This window comes from Eubalaena glacialis, chromosome 10, assembly GCF_028564815.1.
Source record: "Eubalaena glacialis isolate mEubGla1 chromosome 10, mEubGla1.1.hap2.+ XY, whole genome shotgun sequence".
Taxonomy (NCBI): domain Eukaryota; kingdom Metazoa; phylum Chordata; class Mammalia; order Artiodactyla; family Balaenidae; genus Eubalaena; species Eubalaena glacialis.
In genome coordinates this window covers 37,073,728-37,095,799 of record NC_083725.1, presented here as the reverse complement: position 1 = coordinate 37,095,799, position 22,072 = coordinate 37,073,728, and the positions used below count along the sequence as shown (strand labels likewise).

At 33.5% G+C, this 22,072-nt stretch overlaps 1 protein-coding gene across 2 annotated transcripts in view; it reads left to right on the top strand.

Annotated features, from left to right (window-relative positions):
* Positions 1–22,072, top strand: part of GUCY1A2 (guanylate cyclase 1 soluble subunit alpha 2) — a 401,095-nt gene that overhangs the window by 266,843 nt on the left and 112,180 nt on the right. Inside the window, exon 6 of one of the 2 annotated variants that reach the window (XM_061202598.1) lies at positions 456–599. The exons of the other annotated variant lie outside the window; for it this stretch is intronic. Coding sequence (XP_061058581.1) covers positions 456–599 — 144 coding nt within the window. The remainder of the gene's footprint in view (positions 1–455; positions 600–22,072) is intronic. 2 annotated transcript variants of the gene reach the window in all.

Below are 22,072 nucleotides of genomic sequence, written 5' to 3'. Positions count from 1 at the left end.
TCAGCTATACTTCAATTAAAAAAATAAAAATAAACACTAAAAAGTGTGGAGTAATTGGGAAAAATTGCAAAAAAATTACTTTCCAGTGAAGGTCTACTTGAAGGTTTGAAGGAGATGAGAGAGTGTCTTTGTAAAAAGTCATTATTTGGAAAATATCCAGGCAAAACAGTGACAATTCTATTTTTGTGAGGGATAATTATTTCATATTCTAGTTGTTTCTGATTTCAATGATCATCTATGGTGTTAATGTTGATGAACAAACAGCTCTGGAGTGACATGTTAGTATTTGACTCTGGCTGTTTGCAAACTCTTTTATGATTATACTCTGTTGTCTAATTGCTTGATTTATTGATGTTTTGATGATATGTTTTCCAGCAACATTTGTGATTGCAGATAACTATTTCTACTTTGGCTCATTATCATACATTTGCATTTGATTTGTCTGGCTGCTGCAGGTGGAAACAATAGGTGATGCATACTGTGTTGCTGCAGGGCTCCACAGAAAAAGCCTCTGCCATGCTAAACCCATTGCTCTGATGGCCCTGAAGATGATGGAACTCTCTGAAGAGGTGCTGACACCTGATGGAAGACCAATTCAGGTAAGCTTCTCAACAGTTTTGTTTGAGTAGTAATGCACCTTTAACTGAAGAAGGCAAGAAATTCCCTTCTGAATTCTACGTACTATAATTTACAGATCTAGATAAGCCAGTTGCTCAAGAAGGAGGGATTACTAGAGATAACTCATAAACCCAGGAAATGAACAAATGGAATATGACCCAAAATAGGAAAAGTTTTGTGGAAGACAAATTACTATGGGGACAAAAAAAAAAGAGCTAAAGGATTAAACCAAGGAAGGAACCTGCTGTCAGTGACCAATTCACCAACACCAAGCAACAGTGATGGTGAAAGTCAGTTCTGAGAGATAATCCAAAGAGCAAGAAATAAGAAGCAAGAAATTGGAGGACCTGAACAACTTCCTGTGGATAGTGTACAGGTGTTCTTATGAAGCCTTAGGCCTCAGGGTTACCTCTGAAATATTTTTTTATGTGTCAGAGCTTGAAGGTTGGAGCCCAAGACTGAGGAAACATCAGAAACTGTGGAAAATGTAGCTCCTCGTGTATTGTACTCTTTTTGGTACTGATAGCTGTCTGAAATCTAGGATCTACCTCTGAGAATGGATGAGGTCACCTAGCTATATTTCTGCAAGCACCTGATAGATCCCAGAAATGTTTTTACTATGAATCCTTATAAGCCAAAAATCTTGTATTTGGCAAAGTAACCTTGAATTCAAGGCAGCCTTTTTATAACAGTTCATCAACCATGGGTTAAAAAATACAGAAAAAAGCCTCAAAATGTGAATATATTCCTAGTTGGCACTATGGCAAAGTAGATACTCTGAGTGACCCTTCTGATTAAAATGTAGTGTTAAATAGTTTAGAAATAGTAGCTTTTTGAAAGTTACTAAGCATATCACTGAACTCAGGAAGGAGAGAAATGTGTCAATCACATTATATATATAGATAGAACAAAATTTAAGTGGTGAATTTAAGTGCTTTGTCATTAACAGTGATAATAGGAAACACTATCCTTCCATGAAGAAAGTCAACTTCAGTTCCCTCTTCAAAGAATTTCCACAGATAAAGTTCTCTGAAAAATGACTGCCTAATACTAAAAACAAAACAAAATAAAACAAAGGGAAAAAATCACACACTCACAAAGGAAAACAAAGTACTATGGGTTAAGAACCAGTGGAAACAGGAGATGAGAAAAACAGATCTGGAGTTGTCAAATATCAAAATTATTGGACACAGAATCAAAATGACAATGCTTAAAATAATTAAAGAAATAAAAAAGAAGCTTCACTACCATGTGTAAAATAGATATCTAGTGGGAACCTGCTGTATAGCACAGGGAGCTCAGCTTGGTGTGTTGTGATGACCTAGATGGGTGGGATGGGGTGGGTGGGGGGGTGGGAGGGAGGTCCAAGAGGGAGGGGATATATGTATAAATATAGCTGATTCACTTTGTTGTACAGCAGAAACTAACACAACATTGTAAAGCAATTATACCCCAATTTAAAAAAAAAAAAAAAAACAAGGCTGGAACAACTAGGTTTGAAAATAAACCAGAGAATTTCTAAACAATCAACAGAATACCAAAAGAAACAAACAAACAAAAACCAAAAATCAAGCAAACCAAAACAAAAAATCTCTCAGTGGATGAGTTTAGAAGCAGATTAGATACAGCTGAAGAAAATTCCCATAAATAAGTCCAGAGAATTAAAAATGGGGAAATATGAATAAAAGAATGTAAAATATGTAGGAGACATTATACATTCAGTTGGAATTATCTCCACATGAAGATAATAGAAGGAATGCAAAAAAAGGATTTTTTTTCTGGAATTATTAAAAGACACTAATCAGTTCTCAGACACAGTAATCCTAAAGAATTCTACAAAAGAGAAATCATAAGAATCCAAAAGTATCTCTTTTTTTTACATTAAGTACATTAAAGTCTTTTTTATTTTTTAAATAATTCCATTTTAATTTATTTTTTGTGTTTCACTTCATTTGTATTTAATTCCATAATACACCTGTGATTTATATAATGGTACATATATATATATATATATATATATATATATATATATATATATATATATGAGGTATAGTTGATTTACAATATTATATTAGTTTCAGGTGTATGACATGGTGATTCAAAATTTTTATAGATTATACTCAATTTATAGTTATTATAAGATATTGGCTATATCCCCTGTGCTGTAAAATATATCCTTATAGCTTATTTATTTTATACATAGTAATTTGTACTTCTTAATCCCCTACCCCTATCTTGCCCCTCCCTTCTTCCTTCTCCCCACTGGTAACCAGTAGTTTGTTTTCTATATCTGTGAGTCTGTTTCTTTTTTGTTATATTCCTTAGTTTGTTTTATTTTTTTAGATTCCACATATAAGTGATAGCATAAGTATTTGTCTTTGTCTGACTCATATCACTAAGTATAATACCTTCCAGGTCCATCCATGTTGTAGCAAATGGCAAAATTTCATTCATTTTTATGTCTGAGTAGTATTCTGCAGTATATATATATATCACATCTTCTTTATCCATTCATCTGTTGATGGACACTTAGAATGCTTCCATATCTTGGCAATTGTAAGTAACGCTGCCATGAACATTGGGATGCACGTATCTTTTCAAATAAGGGTTTTTGTTTTCTTCAGCTATATACCCAGGAGTGGAATTGCTGGATCATGTGTTAGTTCTATTTTTAGTTTTTTGAGGACACTCCAAACTGTTTTGCACAGTAACTACACAAATTCACATTTCCATCAACACTGTACAAGAGTTCCCTTTTCTCCACATCTTCTCCAACATTTGTTATTGTGGTCTTTTTGATGATAGCCATTCTGGCAGGTGTGAAGTAATATCTCATTGCAGTTTTAACTTGCATTTTTCTCATGTCTAGGGATGTTGGGCATCTTTTCATGTGCCTGTTGGTCATCTGTATATCTTCTTTGGAAAAATATCTGTTCAGGTCTTTTGCACATTTTTTAATTAGGTTGCTTATTTTTTTGACATTGAGTTGTATGAGCTGTTTATATATTTTGTTTATGTATTTTATATATTAACTGCTTATCAATCATATTACTTGCAAATATTTTCTCCCATTCAGTAGGTTGTCTTTTCATTTTGTCCATGGTCTCCTTTGCTGTGCAAAAGTTTTTAACAAAACTAAACATATCTTAATGAGACTGCAGTACTTGAGAGAAAAAGAGAACTTGATAAATGACAGAGGTGACATTCATCAATGGGGAAATAATGGGCTATTCAATAAATGTTTGGGGACCAATTGGTTATCCATGTAAAGAAAATATATAACTGCACTTCATGTGTCTGCACATAAGTCAGTTCCACGTGAGTAAATATTATAGGCTACAGAATATAATTATAAACTTATAATTAGGAATTTTAAAAAACACCTCAGTGTTCTTTATTTATTGATTTTTTTGAAATATAATTGACATACAATATGTTAGTTTCAGGTGTACTACATAATGATTTGACATTTGCATGCAATATGATATAATTAGAAATTTGACTTAGCGTAGGGAAGAATTTTTTGGAGACTAGGCAGGTCAAAAACTTTCAAACCATAAAGGAAAATGTGGATAAATTTCACTACATTAAAATTAAAACTTTTCTGTTGTCAAAGAACACCTAAAGAGAATAAAAAGTCAACCACAAACTAGGAGAATATTTTGCAATACATATAACCAATAAAAATACCATTGGTTAACCTCATCAGTATTCAGATTAGATATATTAATAACACTATGATAAAGTTTTCCCACCTACTAGTTTGGCACAACTTTGAAAGTCTGACAGTGACACTGTTGCTGAGGAGTTAGAGTAGCAAAAAATCTCACACAGAGTTGGTGGGAGTATAAATGGTACAATTTACTTGGCATTAACTAGTAAAATTTAACTTGTGCCTTTCTTACAACCCAGTAAGCCCTCTCCTAAATGTTTGCTCCAGGGAAGTAGTTGTGCATGTGTAGCAGAAGTCACACACAAGATTATTCACAGAAATACTTTCATAATAGCCTCAAACTGGAGATAACTTAAATATCCATTTAATAATAGAATGTATAAACTGTGATACATTTATACCTCAGTATACCATACAGCTGGGAAAATGAATGACTTCAGGAACTGAACATCAAATGGATAGATGTCAAAAACAATATAGTACAAAAGAAGCAAGTCATGGAGCAATTCTATAGAATTATTCCATTTAATTAAATTTCAAAACTAGAAAAATTGAAAAAATGCTATTTTGAAATACCTACCTTGAAGGAGAAAGTGGAAAGTAAGTAATGATCAATACAAAATTCAAGACATTGCTTTCTGTAAGAGAAAGTAAAACAATGATGGGATGAGGGAGCATGCAATAGGGAAGGTGGACATAGGGATTATAGTGAAAAATTATTAATTTTATTACTATTCTTTAATGTGCACATATATGTTTACATTTGAAAATTTAAAAACATGGAGAGAGAGTTTTCAAGCCACTCCCACCAGTGGTGAAAACAGGAAAGCAAGGAACAGTAAAAATTTTTAAAAATCTAAGTTTAAGTTCCCTAGGACATAATTATTGAATTACTCAAGTGTGTGAATGACACTCCTACAACTGCCAGGAAAAACAAACAAAAGGAATGCTGTCTCAAATCTGAAGCAAACTGCAAAAATACACATTCCAGATGGAATTCATATCACTTCTTAAATTTTCAAGGCTACCAGCTGAGCAGACTTATCATTTGAGATTGTTTTTCTATGTTGGATTTTCTTTTATAGGAGATATAATGTTTACATTGAGTCAGCATTGTCAAAGCAAACTTAAAATACCATAAAACCAAACCAGGGAATTGTTTTTTTACAATGTGCTCATCCATATTTTCATTTGTGGAATATAACATTAGCTCTGTCTTATTAATTAGTTTTATCAAATCAGAAGAGGAAGTATCAATAAAGATTTAATAAGAATGCAGAAAGAGAATTCAAAATAATAAAATCACCTTAATAATTTTAGCTTCATTACTAATTTATATTATTTGTAAAGTTTGGAATTTTTTTTTGGCATCTTAATTTGGTTTTCAATTGGCTTCTGACTTTTTACCATGGGAATGTTTCTAAACTTATTGAAAGAATCTTTCATTAAACATGCTTGGTTGTTACAGTAGAGTTGATATGTGCTCAGTTGATTGTTTACTTCAAACTAAGTTTTTAGGCTTTTTAATATTTAACTTATTTGACTTGCAATAATTGCTGAAAACAAAGGAAAACTCCCCCAAACCTCTCAAATTTTGGAAAATAAATTACTAATTTTATATGGTTTTATAAACCTATGAGGCACCTGTCATGATGGGAAATAGGAACCTGAATTATCAATTATAATTCCTTGCAAATAGTCGATAATGTCCTTGAATCATTAACTGTAAAACTGACTAGGTTAAATTTTTTAATTTTAAAAATTACTAGAGTACTTCACTGGTGGCACAATGGTTATGAATCCACCTGCCAGGACTTACCTGGTGGCACAGTGGTTGGGAATCTGCCTGCCAATGCAGGAGACATGGGTTCAAGCCCTGGTCCGGGAAGATCCCACATGCCATGGAGCAACTAAGCTCATGTGCCACAACTACTGAGCCTGCGCTCTAGAGCCCGCGAGCCACAACTACTGAGCCCACGTGCCACAGCTACTGAAGCCCGCACACCTAGAGCCCGTGCTCCACAACAAGAGAAGCCACTGCAATGAGAAGCCTGTGCACTGCAGTGAAGAGTAGCCCCCACTCTCCGCAACTAGAGAAAGCCCACGCGCAACAACGAAGACCCAACGCAGCCAAAAATGAATAAATAAAAAATAAATTTATTAAAAAAAGAAAGAATCTGCCTGCCAATGCAGGGGACATGGGTTTGATCGCTGGTCCAGGAAGATCCCACATGCCGTGGAGCAAATAAGCCCGTGTGCCACAACTACTGAGCCTGTGCTCTAGAGCCTGTGAGCCACAACTACTAAGCCCACGTGCCACAGCTACTGACGCCTGTGCTTCTAGGGCCTGTGCTCCACAACAAGAGAAGCCACCGCAATGAGAAGCCTGCACACCGCAACAAATAGTAGCCCCTGCTCACCGCAACTAGAGAAAGCCTGCGCTCAACAACGAAGACCCAACACGGCCAAAATAAATAAATATACAAACAAACAAATAAATAAATAAAATTAATAATAAAATAAGTAAAAATTACCAGAGAATATAGCATTTTACTTATTCAGTTTAAAATACTCAAGCAAATTATTTTTCTATAAGTACTCTAATGAAACTCAGAGACTAGTTCTAGACTGGTTCTATCTAAAAAGTTCTATCTAACTAGTTCGATTAAAAAGCATACACAAATATGGTCTATTTATACAATAAATTTTGAAAAATCAGCCCAAAGAGGCTTTAATTAAGACTGTTTTTAAAAATAGTGACTAGATTTAAAATATTTTATCAATACAATGTTGATTCTACTGGCTGAGTATATGGAAATGCCAACAAGATGCCTATTTTTCCCCCTCCCTATAGGATACCTGATTTTCATATACCTTAAACAATTGACAATTCAAGAAAAGTAATATCAGATTTATATTATCTCCTTTTTGTTTGAGGTACTTATATTGTGATTTCACTAGAAAATTGTATAATTTTCTGCTGTTCTTTAATTTTGTGAACCTAATCTTACCAAAGTATTTTGAATAGAGTTTTTAGTGCTGAAAGTCTTAACTTTTACTAATAGTTTAAATACTCTTTGAGTAAAATAACAAAATGTTTATTACTGCCTGTGCTTTATGCTTTAAAAAGTAGTGCTGCTAGGGAAAGAGAAGCTGGGTTGAGGACTGACTAGAGAATGTGATTAAACATATATTAGAAAGACAAGTAGCATTTTCATGATTTAAGGGTTTTGAAGAAGTTTGAGTTAATGTGTCCAAATATCTAAGTTTTACTTTTGGACCTCAGTTTAAAAAAAATATTTTGTTGAGTATCATTAATAGGCATACAAATTCAAATTCCCTTTATTTGTTCAAAGAATAGTGCATTTTATATAAAGAGGCAATTATAGAGTGATTGTAAAATAGAGTTAAAAACAATGTGTAATCATGTTTTAATACTAATGTGGTTAGCAATCTCAATTGCAAATCAGGGAAATGCTATGAATTTCTTCTAACTGCCTAGCCCAAAGGCAGGAATATTAATTTACAATTTATGTGTACTGTAATACATTAAATTCTAGCTTCTCAAGCTTCAATTTAGCCTTCCAATGAGCTTATAGGTTTTTTTGAGGTGATGAAATAATTATTCTGCAATTAATTTTTAAATAGTTGTTATTTACAAAGAAAACCTGATATTGTTATTTTAATATTTGGAGGGATTTGCTCTTTGCAAATATTGCAATAGTTAACCCCATGAGATTACAGCCCAAGATTGTATTTAGAAAAAAGAAAATCTAATTATTTGATAACCTGATTAATTCTCTATGATTCTCTGATAGTTGTTTGTTTATACAATTATAATTAGTACTTTTCATCTTGAAGTGTGTATACTCATTTGAAATGTTCTACCTCTAGAATTTATATCTGAGGAGAAAAACCTATGGGGTCAGAAAGAACTACATAGGCATTATATGAGCTCACAATTAAGATACTGAACTCAGTTACCCTCATTTCTCATGTTTATCCAATAGACACATTTGAATTTACTTTTCATATCCTAGATAATGCATATAGTGGCAGTTTTAGTAAACCATTGTTTTATTGTAGCAATAATACACAAAAATACTCCACAATACTACTGGTAAAATTTATGGCCAAATATGTTTTTAATAGATCTATACTGTATAGTGAATTTATTCGGTACTAGAAATGTGTTTGTGTTTTTAAAAAAGAATATGTTTAAAGTATTTTTTCACTAAGAGTTTACCAGTAGATAAGATTATAACAGATTCTCTTCTGTAGTTTGCCTCTGTTTAATTATCAGAGCTTGAGTCTTATATACTCTCTTCAGATCTATCTTCTAACTCACTAATACCTCAGCTGGTTATGAAAATCATTTGTTAAACCCATCCACTTAATACTTAATGTTGATTATAGCAGTTTATAGCTTTTTTAAAATATAAATTTATTTAGTTATTTATTTTTAGCTGTGTTGGGTCTTCGTTGCTGCACGTGGGCTTTCTCTAGTTGCAGTGAGTGGGGACTACTCTTTGTTGCGGTGCGCGGGCTTCTCGTTGCGGTGGTGTCTCTTGTTGTGGACCACAGGCTCTAGTAGTTGTGGTACATGGGCTCTGTAGTTGTGGCTCATGGGCTCTAGAGCACAGGCTCAGTAGTTGTGGCACATGGGCTCAGTTGCTCTGCAGCATGTGGGATCTTCCCAGACTAGGGCTCAAACCCATGTCCTCTGCCCTGGCAGACAGATTCCTAACCACTGTGCCACCAGGGAAGTCCTATAGCTTTTTTAAAAATTTCCATTTATCTGACAAAATTTTTATATTGTTTTTATTTATATCCTTGAATATATCAGCCATAATTAATTTAAACTATTTGCTTGATAAATTCATTCTCTAGAGCTTCTGTGGTCTATTACACTGTCTGTTCTTTCAGTTAATATTTAGTGATGTTACTTGTCTCCTGTGTGTCTATTTATTATTTTTTTGTTTGGGTTCTGGAGATTGTATATAAAAAATTATAGAAATAACTTTAGACCTAGAATGATGTTACCCTCCTGTAGGGAAATTTTATGTGTGCTTCTGGTGGGAATGATTGCTAGGAGCTCTAGCAATCAGGAATCAGATGATATAACACTGAGTTTAAGTCTCTCTGAGGGCCAATTTACTTCTGATTCACCTGATGTTTTTGGAATTACTTATACCTGTGGTGTTGCTGGTCCCAGTCTCGTCTCAAAGTATAGAGGTTTTTATTAAGGCCTTCCCCTTGGCAATCCTTGGACTCTAATTTTTGTCCCCGTTGTCAAAAGCACTGCTCAGTTTCTCAACCTCTCAGTCACTTCTGAGGTCAGAAGATGCCATAATGGAAAAGCACTATCAAATTTAGTGCTCACCTCCCCTCAGTTTCATCTCCCCCAATCTTTTTTTTATTGTCTTGTGAGCTGACCTACAGAGGGCTTTGTTCAAATTATACAATATTCTCTTACTAAAACCAAGCAGAGCCCTATGTAACACAGCAGGACCCTATGAGGCCTTCTGGGGACAGACCCCTCCCCCATATCCTCTGCTTTAGCTCTTCTCTGAAGTACCTAGATAACAATATCTTATGCACATCTCCTGAGTTGTTTTACAGATGATAAAATCCCCACTAGATGGCAGACATTAACTATTTGGTGACCAGGAGTACATAGCCCCCAGGCTTACTGGAGCTTAAGGATTGATAATTTAAACCCTGTAGAACTGCCCTGTTACCTCACAATCAATCAGAGAATTGTGTGTGAGCTGATCACATACCCTGTGACTCCTCTCCTCACCTGCCCTTTAAAAGTGTTTCCCTGAAACCCATCTGCGAGTTCAGGTGTTGTGAGAACTAGCTGCTCTGGACTACTTGCTTGGTGCCCTGCAATAAAGCTGCACTTTCCTTCACCACAACCCGGTGTCAGTAGATTGACTTTACTGCATGCAGGCAAGGGGACCCAAGTTTGGTTTGGCAACACCTAGTGTCAATAGATTGGCTTTGCTGCACATTGGGCAAATGGACCCAAGTCTGGTTTGGTAACATTACTAGAAATGCAATTTCAAAGTGATGTATATTTTTTGTAGACTCATTCTCACTAATCTACATTTATGCCTATTTTCAACCCAAGTCACAGATGAAATTATCTTTAAACAGAAAAGACAAAAACATCTTAACTGCATTGAAACTAGCTCCTGCAGAATATTGATTGATAACATCAAATGAAGCACTTAACCATATGCCAGGCAGTCACTGTACCAAGTGCTTTCCATGTAATAACTCTTTTAAATTTCACAATAATTCTATGAAGGAAGTATTGCTATTATTTTCATTTTAACAAGTGAAGAAAAGAAGAATTAGAAACAAACCTGAGAGTTCCTAATAAGTACACTCTATATAGACTTATAAAATAAATACAGGTTAAATCTTATATTGTCAAATTTTTCCTATTGCTTTGAATATTCCATTATTTAATAAGTTAGACTTCTCATGGCTTTAGTCTTCAAGAAAATTTAAATTTATATTAGGTGTCCTCTTTAAGAGAATGGAAGTAAGTAATCTATTTTAAAAATATTCCATTCAAAATGATTAATTTTTTGAATTAGAAAAACAGAGAGATATATTCAATTATGTGTGTGTCGGAGGGGAATGGATGTTATTCCATCGTTACTTTGAAAATTGCAATCACCAGCTAGACTGAGTGGGAGCATATATTAGCCATCTTACCCCATTGTTTTTTCTCCCTTTATTTTCCTCTGTTTATTGTTTATTGTGGATTGTAATGCAGAAGGTACATATTTTAAAATGTCATATTTACATTTTGTCATAGAATAGTCTTTGAATTTAAAGATTGTGTCTTATATTCTAACTAATTATTTTTAGGTATTGAACAATACATGCTTTAATAGGCAGAGCACCCTTAATGCCTTTCCACCACTCTCTAAGATATAGGTATAATGATTTAATACACAATGTTACATATGCAATGTGTATGTCAATGAATTTCATTGCTAGTTTATTTTATCTTTATCATGACTGTTTCCAATACGATATAGTCACTTATATTACCACTTATATAATATGTAAGTCTAAATTTAGACTTTTAATCATATTTTTAGTCTATGAAAAAATAGTTTATCAGACACACATTTCTAAAAGTCTTGCTGAAGAGTTTTTTATGATATTTGCCAAACAGATTTTCCAAGCAGATCTCTTGTAAAGGTATTTGCATATTTTTGCTACATGAAAAAAAAGTAATAATAAGAAAGTGGAGGAAAAACAGACCAAGCAATGGGGAAAAAAAGATAAATTGATTTGCAAGAAACTGTGCATGTAAAATACAAAATTGCTCAGTTTGATTTTATGCAGCAGTCCTCTCACTTCCACATTTTCAGAAGAGAAATGCATTCTTTAGTGGGGACATGTTTAAATATTTTGTAAAGTTATTCCATTAAATAATATCACCATGGCGTAAATACTCCTAAAGATGTTATAATTTATTTCATTTATTTTAATCTGTCTCCAGGAGGGTCCCTCCCAAGAATACTGGTGCAACATCCTAAGAAGAGGCTAAAAAATTATATTAGTAAAGACATTAATTTTTGTTTGACTTTTGTGTGATGTCAACTGAAAAAAAAAAATGCACAACCTAAAAGTTGAAAAGTATGTTTTATTTGGTAGATTTCCTGGGGACTGAAGCCTGGGAGGCAGCCTCTTAGATAGCTCTGAGGGAATGCTTTGAAGAGGTAAGGGAGGAGCCAGGATATATAGGAGTTTTGCAACAAAACCAGGTAGTAGGAACATCAAAATATCATGGTTAAAGAAAATCAGACTTCTCAAGTTAATTAACTTAGCACTTTTCTATGTATGGGAAGATGCAAGAGTCTGGGCTTATTGAAGTCATTCCTTTGATATGTATCTTAACTGTCTAGGACCAGTATCAGGTTCTTGCTCATCCTGAGTCCCCTTGGGGTGCACTGTTGGACACCACTGCAGTGGCTGAGAGCTTGGTGGTGGGTAGCCTGTTTCTATCCTGAGTTCCATCAGGGCTCCCCATGGGGTGGGGATGGAGGAGGGGGGAGTAAGACGGGCAGCTCTGGCTTGATGGTCACAACATCCTCTGTTTCCTGATATGGCAGATGGCATTCTTGGTCCACATGAGCTTGCAGAAATGTGAAGCCTCCAAGCAGTTAAGTAGCTCAGGTTTTTATTATCTGAGTTTTGTGTAAAGAATAAGAATCTTTGTCTGCCAATTCTTGCTCCTAAAAAGATATTAAGATGTTATTTCACCAACTGATTTTGGGAGGTAATTTAGCCCATTATCTTTTATCTTTTATAGCATCTGTGTCTGACATTATTGAACAAGAGAACTTTTATTTTTTACTGCCAGCTTAACTTAATCTCTTTTAAGGCTAAATGCGCATATGCCAACATTAGCAGCCTTAATCTTGCAATACCTAAAAAGATATGAAAATAGCAAGATAGAATAATAGGTAAGACAGTAATGTGCTATCTATATGCTAACTACACTGCTAGGTTTTATGTCTTTGGTTTGTTATTCTGTCTCAAAATTTCATATCTAACTCCAAACAAAAGTTTAAAAATTATTTCAAAGTAACTTTCTTAGTTTTCTGAAATTATGAAAAATAAAATGACCACTGAAAACTAGCACACAGTAGATAGTCAGAACCATCTATAGTTTATCAACAAACCACAACCATGTTTTACATTACGTTGTATATTCTTAAAGGCTTTTTTTCTATACAAACAGAAACAGAATATACAGACTTGAAAAGTAGATTCTTTTAAAAATTGAATGAATATTCAGTTAAGTGAAGTTATGAGACACTGTGTACCAAAGATGTACATGCATCCTAAACATGCAGGAGAGACTTGATAAGCCCTAGGAAGAATTTTTCTTTGTTATTACCTCACTTTGTATTTTCTTATTCCTAAAATTAAATATATGAGTCATTGTAAGGCAACTCTTTAGTAACCTGAGTTGCAAATGTGGCAGAAACAATTCAGTATCACAAGCACTTTTAAAAATCTGTTAAGCTTTGTATTGATGTCAAGTCAGGCATATTGTAATTGTCTGGGCCACCAGTATAATATTCCTTATTTGGAATGAGGTTTCAGCCTTATCCTAATGGATGAATTGATTTCTGCACATTTGTAGTGCTTCCTACTTCATCAGAAATTGTCACTTTGTGTGCAAATGTTAGAAGATCAAATTTACATGTGGATTCAATTCTAACAGTCATTCTGCTTTATCATGTGCCTTTAATTTGTTTGCTCAAAGGTTAAACCAATCATTAAAAAATTTAGTAAAACCTCATTAATTCAGACCTCACTCTTCAGGGAAACATGGTATTTTTGACAACAATGTCTGAAATACATGCAAATAATTCCTAGTGGGAGACCTGTTGATGTTGAAGAAACATCATAGGCCATGACTGTGCACTGAATGTCCCAGAGGACAAAAGACTTTTTACTTTGGAGGTGGTTTGCTGTTTCAACTCGGATGAAGCCTGATTCTGCACAATCCTGGCTGGAAACTTGCTAGGAGTGACTTTTATTCATTTGTTCAACAAATGATTTTTGAATATTTACTTTTTTCTGAACAAATAATTAAGTACTGGGAATGTAATGGCAAGTAAACAGAATATAGCCCTGACTCTCCCAGAAATTACATTCTATGGAAGCAACACCTATAAATAAATGACTGACTTGGTTAGCAGATAGAAGTAGATACTTGGATTTCCCTCAAAACTGTCTTAATATTAAAAGATTTTTGTTAGTTTTTGTAAAGATTTGGCAAAGACTTTAAATTCTTCTTAGAATATTCAGGATACTTTTGTTGTACATTCAGACCTACATTATTTTGGTGTCTTCATAGATTTTGTATATATCTAGGAAAGTGGAGTTGAAAAATACTGAAAACCAACTATGTGCTAGTGGTTGGCTTGATAGCTTATATATCATCTCATTTAATCTACACAACAATCCCATGAAGGGCACATGTGCAGATTTTAAATATTTTAAAGATCAAGAGGTAAGAAATCTAAGAGTTAAAGAACATGTATGAGATCTTGAAAAAATAATATATAGAACACCTTCTATATGTCAGACTTGTGCCTGGTATTTTATACACTTTATCTCTTTTAATCCTCCCATCCCCCAAAACCCTGCATAGTAAGTTTCATTAATCTTATTTTACATTTAAATAATTTGAGATTCAGAAGTTTACATAATTTGACCAAGATTATGCAGGTAGTCAATTGCAGAACTAAATTTCAACATAAATATATCTGCTTGAAAAAAAGGCTTTAGTATTTTCTTATACCAAACTGGCCAATAACTCACCAGAATGGCCAGAGTAGAATTCTGTTACCTGAATACTTGATAAGAGTTGCCTTTAACCAAGTGATTACTATGTGCCAGGCATTATGCTAAGCACAATGCTAATATATGCTAAATTATGCTAATATATATAAAATATAGATCTATATGTAAATATATACACACCCATATGCACACATATATGTGTATAGTTAATCTATTTACATTTATATATGTGTGTTTTAAGCACATTTTCATGTTTGTGAAATACATATGTATTGCATATTATCATGCAAGTCTTACAACATTATGGACCATGACTCAAATGTTATTATCCTATTTACTAATGAGAAAACCAAGACTCAGAGAGGTTAAGGGACATATTGTCAAATAAGAGTAAATAAGTAAATAAGACTAATTAAGAATAGATTCAGAATTGGAATTCAAATGTTTGACTTCAAAGTCCTTGCTCCTAACCATTACCCAACACCGCCTCCCACAATATAATTATAGCATATGATTTCTAATCTTATGACTAAGCTAATAATTTTAATCTTCCCTGAAAAAGTTATTACTCTTCTCTCTCCCTTAAGAAAGAAATGTCCAACAAATGGCCAACAGATACATGAAAAGATGTTCAACATCACTAATCATCAGGGAAACATGCAAATCAATACCACCTCACATCTGAGAGAAAGGTTATCATCAAAAAGACAACAAATAAGGAGTGTTAAATAAGAAGTGTGGAGAAAGGGGAACCCTTGTGCACTGTTAGTGGGATTGTAAGTCCATGTAGCCACTATGGAAAACAGTATGGAAGTTCCTCAAAAAATTAAAACTGAAACTACCATATGGTCTAGCAATTTCACTTCTGGGTATTTACCCAAAGCAAACAAAAACACTAATTTGAAAAGATACGTGCACACCGATGTTCATTGCAGCATTATTTACAATAGCCAAAATATGGAAGCAACCTGTGTCCTTTGATAGATGAATCAATAGAGAATATGTGTGTATGTGTATACACACAGACACACACACACACACAATGGAACACTACTCAGCCATAAACAAAATGATATCTTGCCATTTGTGACAACATAGATGGATCTAGAAGGTATTATACTAAGTGAAATAAGTAAGACAGAGAAAGACAAATACTGTATGATCTCTCTTTTATGTGGAATCTAAAAATCTAAATAAACAAACAAAGCAAAATGAAAACAGACTCATAGACACAGAGAACAAATGCGTTGTTGCCAGAGGGAGGAGGGGGGCAAAATAGGTGAAGGGGATTAATGGGTGAAAACCTCCAGTTATAAAATAAATAAGCTATGGGGATGTAATATACAGCATAGGGAATATGTAATAACTTTGTATGGAGACACATGGTTACTAGACTTATTGTGGTGATCATTTCATAATATATGCAAATATCAAATCACTATGTAGTACACCTGAAACTAACACACTACATCTCAACTATACATCATTTAAAACAAATATGAAAGAAGGTAATGTTCAGATGTAATAGCAGTGCAATGACTTGAAGGCATTCTCATTTGAGGCAAACTGTATTGACCATTAACTATACATGGAGATGTTGAAGTAATGAGGATAACTATGTCTGCATTTAATATTAGAAACCAAAATTGTTAGTCCTATAAAATTTTAAACTATCTGAAGAAAAATTTAAGTTGGGAATAATATTGAAATATAAACTTTTGTAATATGAACTTCTTTTTAAGAAACAGATGATATGATCTGCTTTTTGTGGCAATATAATAATCTAAAACTAGGAAAACAGAGATTTAAAACCATAACAAATAATCCAAAAGATATACTGCTCTTTAGAACATATTATTTTCCAGATGCTATCAGTTGATCCCTTTGTATATTAACTTATCCATAATCTTTTGTATATTTACAATAACCAAAGCACTGATTGGAAGTGAAAATGTAGTAAAATGATTTGATCACTCAGCCAGCAAGAATTTATTGAATTTTGAATTTCTCACATGTGCAAAACTACATAATTGAGTTGCAGACTGAACTGCAGGAGTGCCAAACATTAATCTGCTTTTTTTTTTTTTTTTTTTTTGTCTGTCATTATTGAGTAAAAATACTGAAACATCTGGTCACTTTAATCCATTCAGTCAGAAATTCAATCGGCCACCCAGATTTTCAGACTCCAGGATGCCATTCAACTTGTTTGCTTTAATTGTTAATTTATTTGAAAACTATGTCAAGTAGTCAGTAGCCTGTGTTTAGTTATTTTAATATGCTTAACAGGTATCTTCCCTAAGAAAACGTAGAGACATGGAAAAGCAAAAACATGAGGCTCATTACTCAGGAGGATTCAGTCAAGTATTTCCACAGACCTATGTTTTTCTCTGCCTCCTATTCTGCTTGCCTTCCTTTCTGAGTTGGTTTCCCCCATCTCTGCCCCTCCCCACCTCCCGCAGGCCTCCTCAGGCTTCTTTTTCTCTCAGTCTCATAAAAGTGCTTGTCATTTTTCCATGGGCTACCTAAGAATTACACAAAATAATATTGGTATGAATTAATGCACATAAAACTGTTGATAATGGTTAATTTAGGAGAAGGGACTTTTTCTGCTTTTAATCTTGAAATTTTACGTTTGTTTAAATTTTCCAAATATGTGCATGAATTACTTTATGTATTCATTTTTAGGATCAATAGGAATTATGCAGGTGGTGTCATCATGGACTGTTTTTCTTCCTTCTACATAGGTATCTATAATTTTAAAAACGTATGTAGTTTAAAAATGAGGGAAACACAAGCTTTCACCTATGTATTTAATTCATAAGGAATAATCAGCAAACAAAACCTCAAACTGGACAGGATAAATGTATTTATTGGCTAAAAATTGATGGGAGCATCAAATCTTTTTGACACAATTGTGCTGTAAAGCATTTGGCCAGGACAATTAGGATTGGTAGAAACAATGGTCATAAAAGAAAAACTATACTGGCAGAAATTAATATGAGCAAATATCTGATTAATGAATCACAAATCATGACTGTAAAATTTAAATAGGAAAGAATTGATGCCAATTGAAGTATTTTCAGAGGAACACAACTGGAAATGTAAAATATTAGAATTAGTTTATCTGCATTATGTAGAAAATAGATCAAGGAATTTAGTTTACTTAAAGTCTGGCATTTAGTTCAGAAAAATAATATCTTCATGATAATTCTTCAGCATTGGTAAATTTCTGCATTCAAGTCCAAATGTCTCAAACTGTAACTGTTTTATTAGTCAGAGGAATTATTTGATGTTCTAGACATGCATTCACAGTAAACTGAATTAAATTTTACCAAATGGTAGAAGAAAGTAGATAGTTTTGTTTGCTATGTCATTGATATCTACTATATCTTTGTTTGCATGTATATAATTTCTTCTCTGTGATCCTTTGCTGTACAAGTCAATATTCTTATATTTGCAAATTTTTTTGCCATGTCATCTACCTGGTAAACAAGTAGGTACATTGACTTCTGGTGTTTGTATAAATTTATAGTAGTCGCCATTCCTTTTCTCTTATTTTATTTTCTCATGTTCTTTTTTCCCCAAATTTGCATATTTTGAATCATGTCCTTTTGGAAAATACTGAATGTATCCCATGCTCCTATTTCAACTTTACCACTCAAGATAGAAATGAGTAATTTTGCTACCAAAATGCAATGAAATAAAGAGGACCTGCTTCATTATTCCAGTATTGAGAATATATATTATAAGGTTATGATATAGTGTGATGTCTTACTCTATGCAAGAGAGCATCTTGTGCTATATTGAAATCACTTTCTACTATTTAGCTATGTTATTATAGCAAGCTATACCCAAACATTATTGTCTATAATTTTTTTTTCCTTTTTTGTCAATTCTAATTTGTGAAAATGCTCATGATTAAAAAGGCATGCCCAGGGAAGCAAGAGTCATACCATATTTTTTAAAATATACACTCTATCAGAAGTCTAAGCATACAATTATATCAGTCATAAACAATCATGGCAAAGCTTCCCTTTTAAGGTTGGTGCTTCAAGGGTTGTTTATGTCTTCAAATATTTGCTCCAAAATGACTAATCCTTATTTTAAGTTGGAAAAGTTATTAGTGTGTTCAAGTAGATTAGTATTTTGATTTGAAAAATTATATTAGACAAACATGCTTCTATCCAGTTTTATGACACAGTTTGGATGGCCAATTAATGCCAGATTCTAAAGCCAACTGTATTTGTCTTAAGACTCCAGATGTTTTCTGATTTGCTGCTGCTGTCTGGTAAAGCAATACAGCTATGACGATAAATTGATTTTATTGGCTTTATTGAACAGGGGCTAAAATATTCTTTTTTTTTTCTTATAGTCTAGTTTAGCCAGAACTTACCGGAGATAATTTACAAAAGGATAATTGTATGGGAGCTTAGGAAATTCAGTTGTGAATAGCAATTGGTAATTGGAAGATTTTAAGTTAAAAAATTTGGAGGACAACTCTGTTATTCTACATGCCATAAAACAAGTATAAAAATTATGTAACTATGTAATTAGCAATGGAATTTCAACATTTGAAATTTACTAAGGAAGCTAATGAAGCAGTTAAGGCCAACTAGAAAGAGAAAGAATTTTGAAGTTTTTGGTTTTTCCAGCAACTGTTCATTGTGATAGAAGAATATCATTTAGAAAGGGTGCTTTTCAAGTTATTATATAAAACAAGTAGAAAACTTTGCACAAATCTGTGGCAGAAGGTCCAATTATTTTGATCTCTTGAGTGTCGTGTCTCTACTAACAGAGTAATTCCATTTTTACTATTTCATTTTACTTCTTTTAAAAACTCTTAATTATTTTCTCCTTGTCCTGAGTCTTCCTTCTGCTAGTGTCTCTCATTATGATTTGGGGGCATCTTATAGAATTTGGTCAAAGTTAACAAGCAGATTTCTTCTTTTAACCTTCAACATTTTCTATGATTATGCTGGATCAGTTGTTAGCTTATAAAAGGGAAAACACAAATAAATGGGTACTCTTTTGAATCTCCATGCCTCTTTCATCTCATCTCTAACAACATATTTTTTTTGAAAATAGTAGAGTGTAGTGATGTGTCTTCAGATATGCACAATTTTTCATTATTTTTTATATTTGCTTCCTCTTCAAATATGTCAAAGAAATTAGAGTAAGATTATTTTTATATTCTTTGCCCCAATACTAAGTTATAAATACTGTTAACTTATTAAGAAGCTATTCTAAGGAAAAATTATGACCATTATAAAAATTGATGCTCACATAAATGATAGTTCTATGTTGTTAGCATGTTATTACAACCCACTTCAGAAATTCACACAGAGTTATGCCTCAGAACTCATCATAGCTTAGAACTGTTCCAACTCTGGGATCTCAACTCTAAATATCCTTCCTTAATCCACAACCTCTTGTTCTTCTGTCATTTCCTATTCTATCATTCCCTCTGATCACTGTGACCTCCAAGTTCACCTATTTTTAGGTTTTCAGTCCATTATTTATTTTTTGACCATGTTTGCCTTCTGTATTAGTATGCCACCGTAGCAAACTACCACAAACTGGGTGGCTTAAGACAGCAGAAATTTGTCTCACAGTTCTGGAAGCTAGAAATATGAGATCAAGGCATTGGAAAGGCCATGAAGTCCCTCTGAAGGCACTAGGGAAGGATCTCTTCCAGATCCTTCTCCTAACTTCTGGTAGTTCCTTGACTTGTAGCAGCACAACTCCAACCTTCACATGGTATTCTCACTGTGTGCATGTCTATCTCTGCTTCCAAAGTTCTCCTTTTATTAGGATACCCTACTCCAGTATGACCTCATCTTAACTTAATGAATTCCATTTGCAATGACCGCATTTCCAAATAAGGTTACATTCTGGGGTACTGGAGATTAGGATTTCAACATCTAAATTTGGGGGTGGGGGTGGGGGGGACACAATCCAATCCATAACACCTTATCTAGCCTGGATCCCATTGTCTCTGTCTCACTCATTGCTCCTAATAGCCCTCTAGTTTTACTCTTCTTTATTTCCATCATACTGGACTACTGAAGTAGAAAATTATTGGTCTGAGATTAATGAGCATTACTGGAGAAAATGGCATAATTATAGGAATTAGATATTTATTGAAAGTGCATACTTTTTAAACTCAACGGGTCCCTAAAATCTTCAGGGATGTCATTTTACTATCCCTCGCTGTGACTATTGCAAATATTTTTCACTGTCTTTAAATTTGTCTCTTAAACTTGCTACTTTTATTTTCAATAGACCTTTACTTTCCTAATTAAATGAAATGATAGAAGACATCAATATGAAAGATCTCAACTTTTCTTCAATGCCCCTCTTCGACATGGTTCTTTCTTCAAATGTTTTCTCCTTTGCTTCCTGTTTTCATATGAGTAGTATTAAAATTTTTTGAAACCTATCATTTTAAAGAACATGAATAAGTTGACTATGTTTAATGGAAACATTTAAATTCCCTTAGGCAAGATTAACTCAAGGTGTAAATGAACTAAATGAATGCCTATAATATGCTGACTGAGGGATATAAGCAGTATTTCCTCAGGAAGTTAACTCCTCAATCAGTGGCCAAGGCACCATTCTCTTTCCACTTACTTTAAAGTCTCACCATCAGTACTTGTTTTTTCAATTTTATTGAGATATAATTGGCATATTGTGTAAGTTTAAGGTGTACAACATGTTGATTTAATACAGTTATAGAGTGCAAAATTATTACCACCATAGTATTAGCTACCACCTCCATCCCATCACATAGATACCATTTCCTCTTTTGTGATAAGAACATTTAAGATCTACAGGTCACCCTTGGTACCCATGGATTCAACCAACCATGGATGAAAAATATTTGAAAAAACAATCCAGAAAGTTTCAAAAAGCAAAACTTGAATTTGCTGTACACCAGCAAAAATTAAATAACATTTGTAATGTATTTACAATTATGTACATAGCATTTACATTGTATTATGTAATGTAAGTAATCTAAGGATGATTTAATGTATATGGGAGGATGTGCAGAGTGTATATGCAGACAGTACACCATTTTAATAAGGGACTTGAGCATTTGTGGATTTTGTATTCAAAGAGGGTCCTGGAACCAATCCCCTGCAGATACCGAGGGATGACTGTACTCTCTTAGCAACATTCAACTATATGATATAGCATTACCTATGTAATGCTATATCCATTATTAGACACAAAATTGTCATTTTCTTCCAAAGCTTTCCCCTAGAACTATGCCATATTCTGCTTTTCTGTTTATGACCAAAACAACAACAAAGCCATTCTGTTGGCTCTCCATTGTCTATAAAATAAGGACTAAATCCTAATCAGCACCTTAACTCTTTCCCCAAGCTACCTTTTCAAACCTATATCCAATTAAATGAATAACATTCC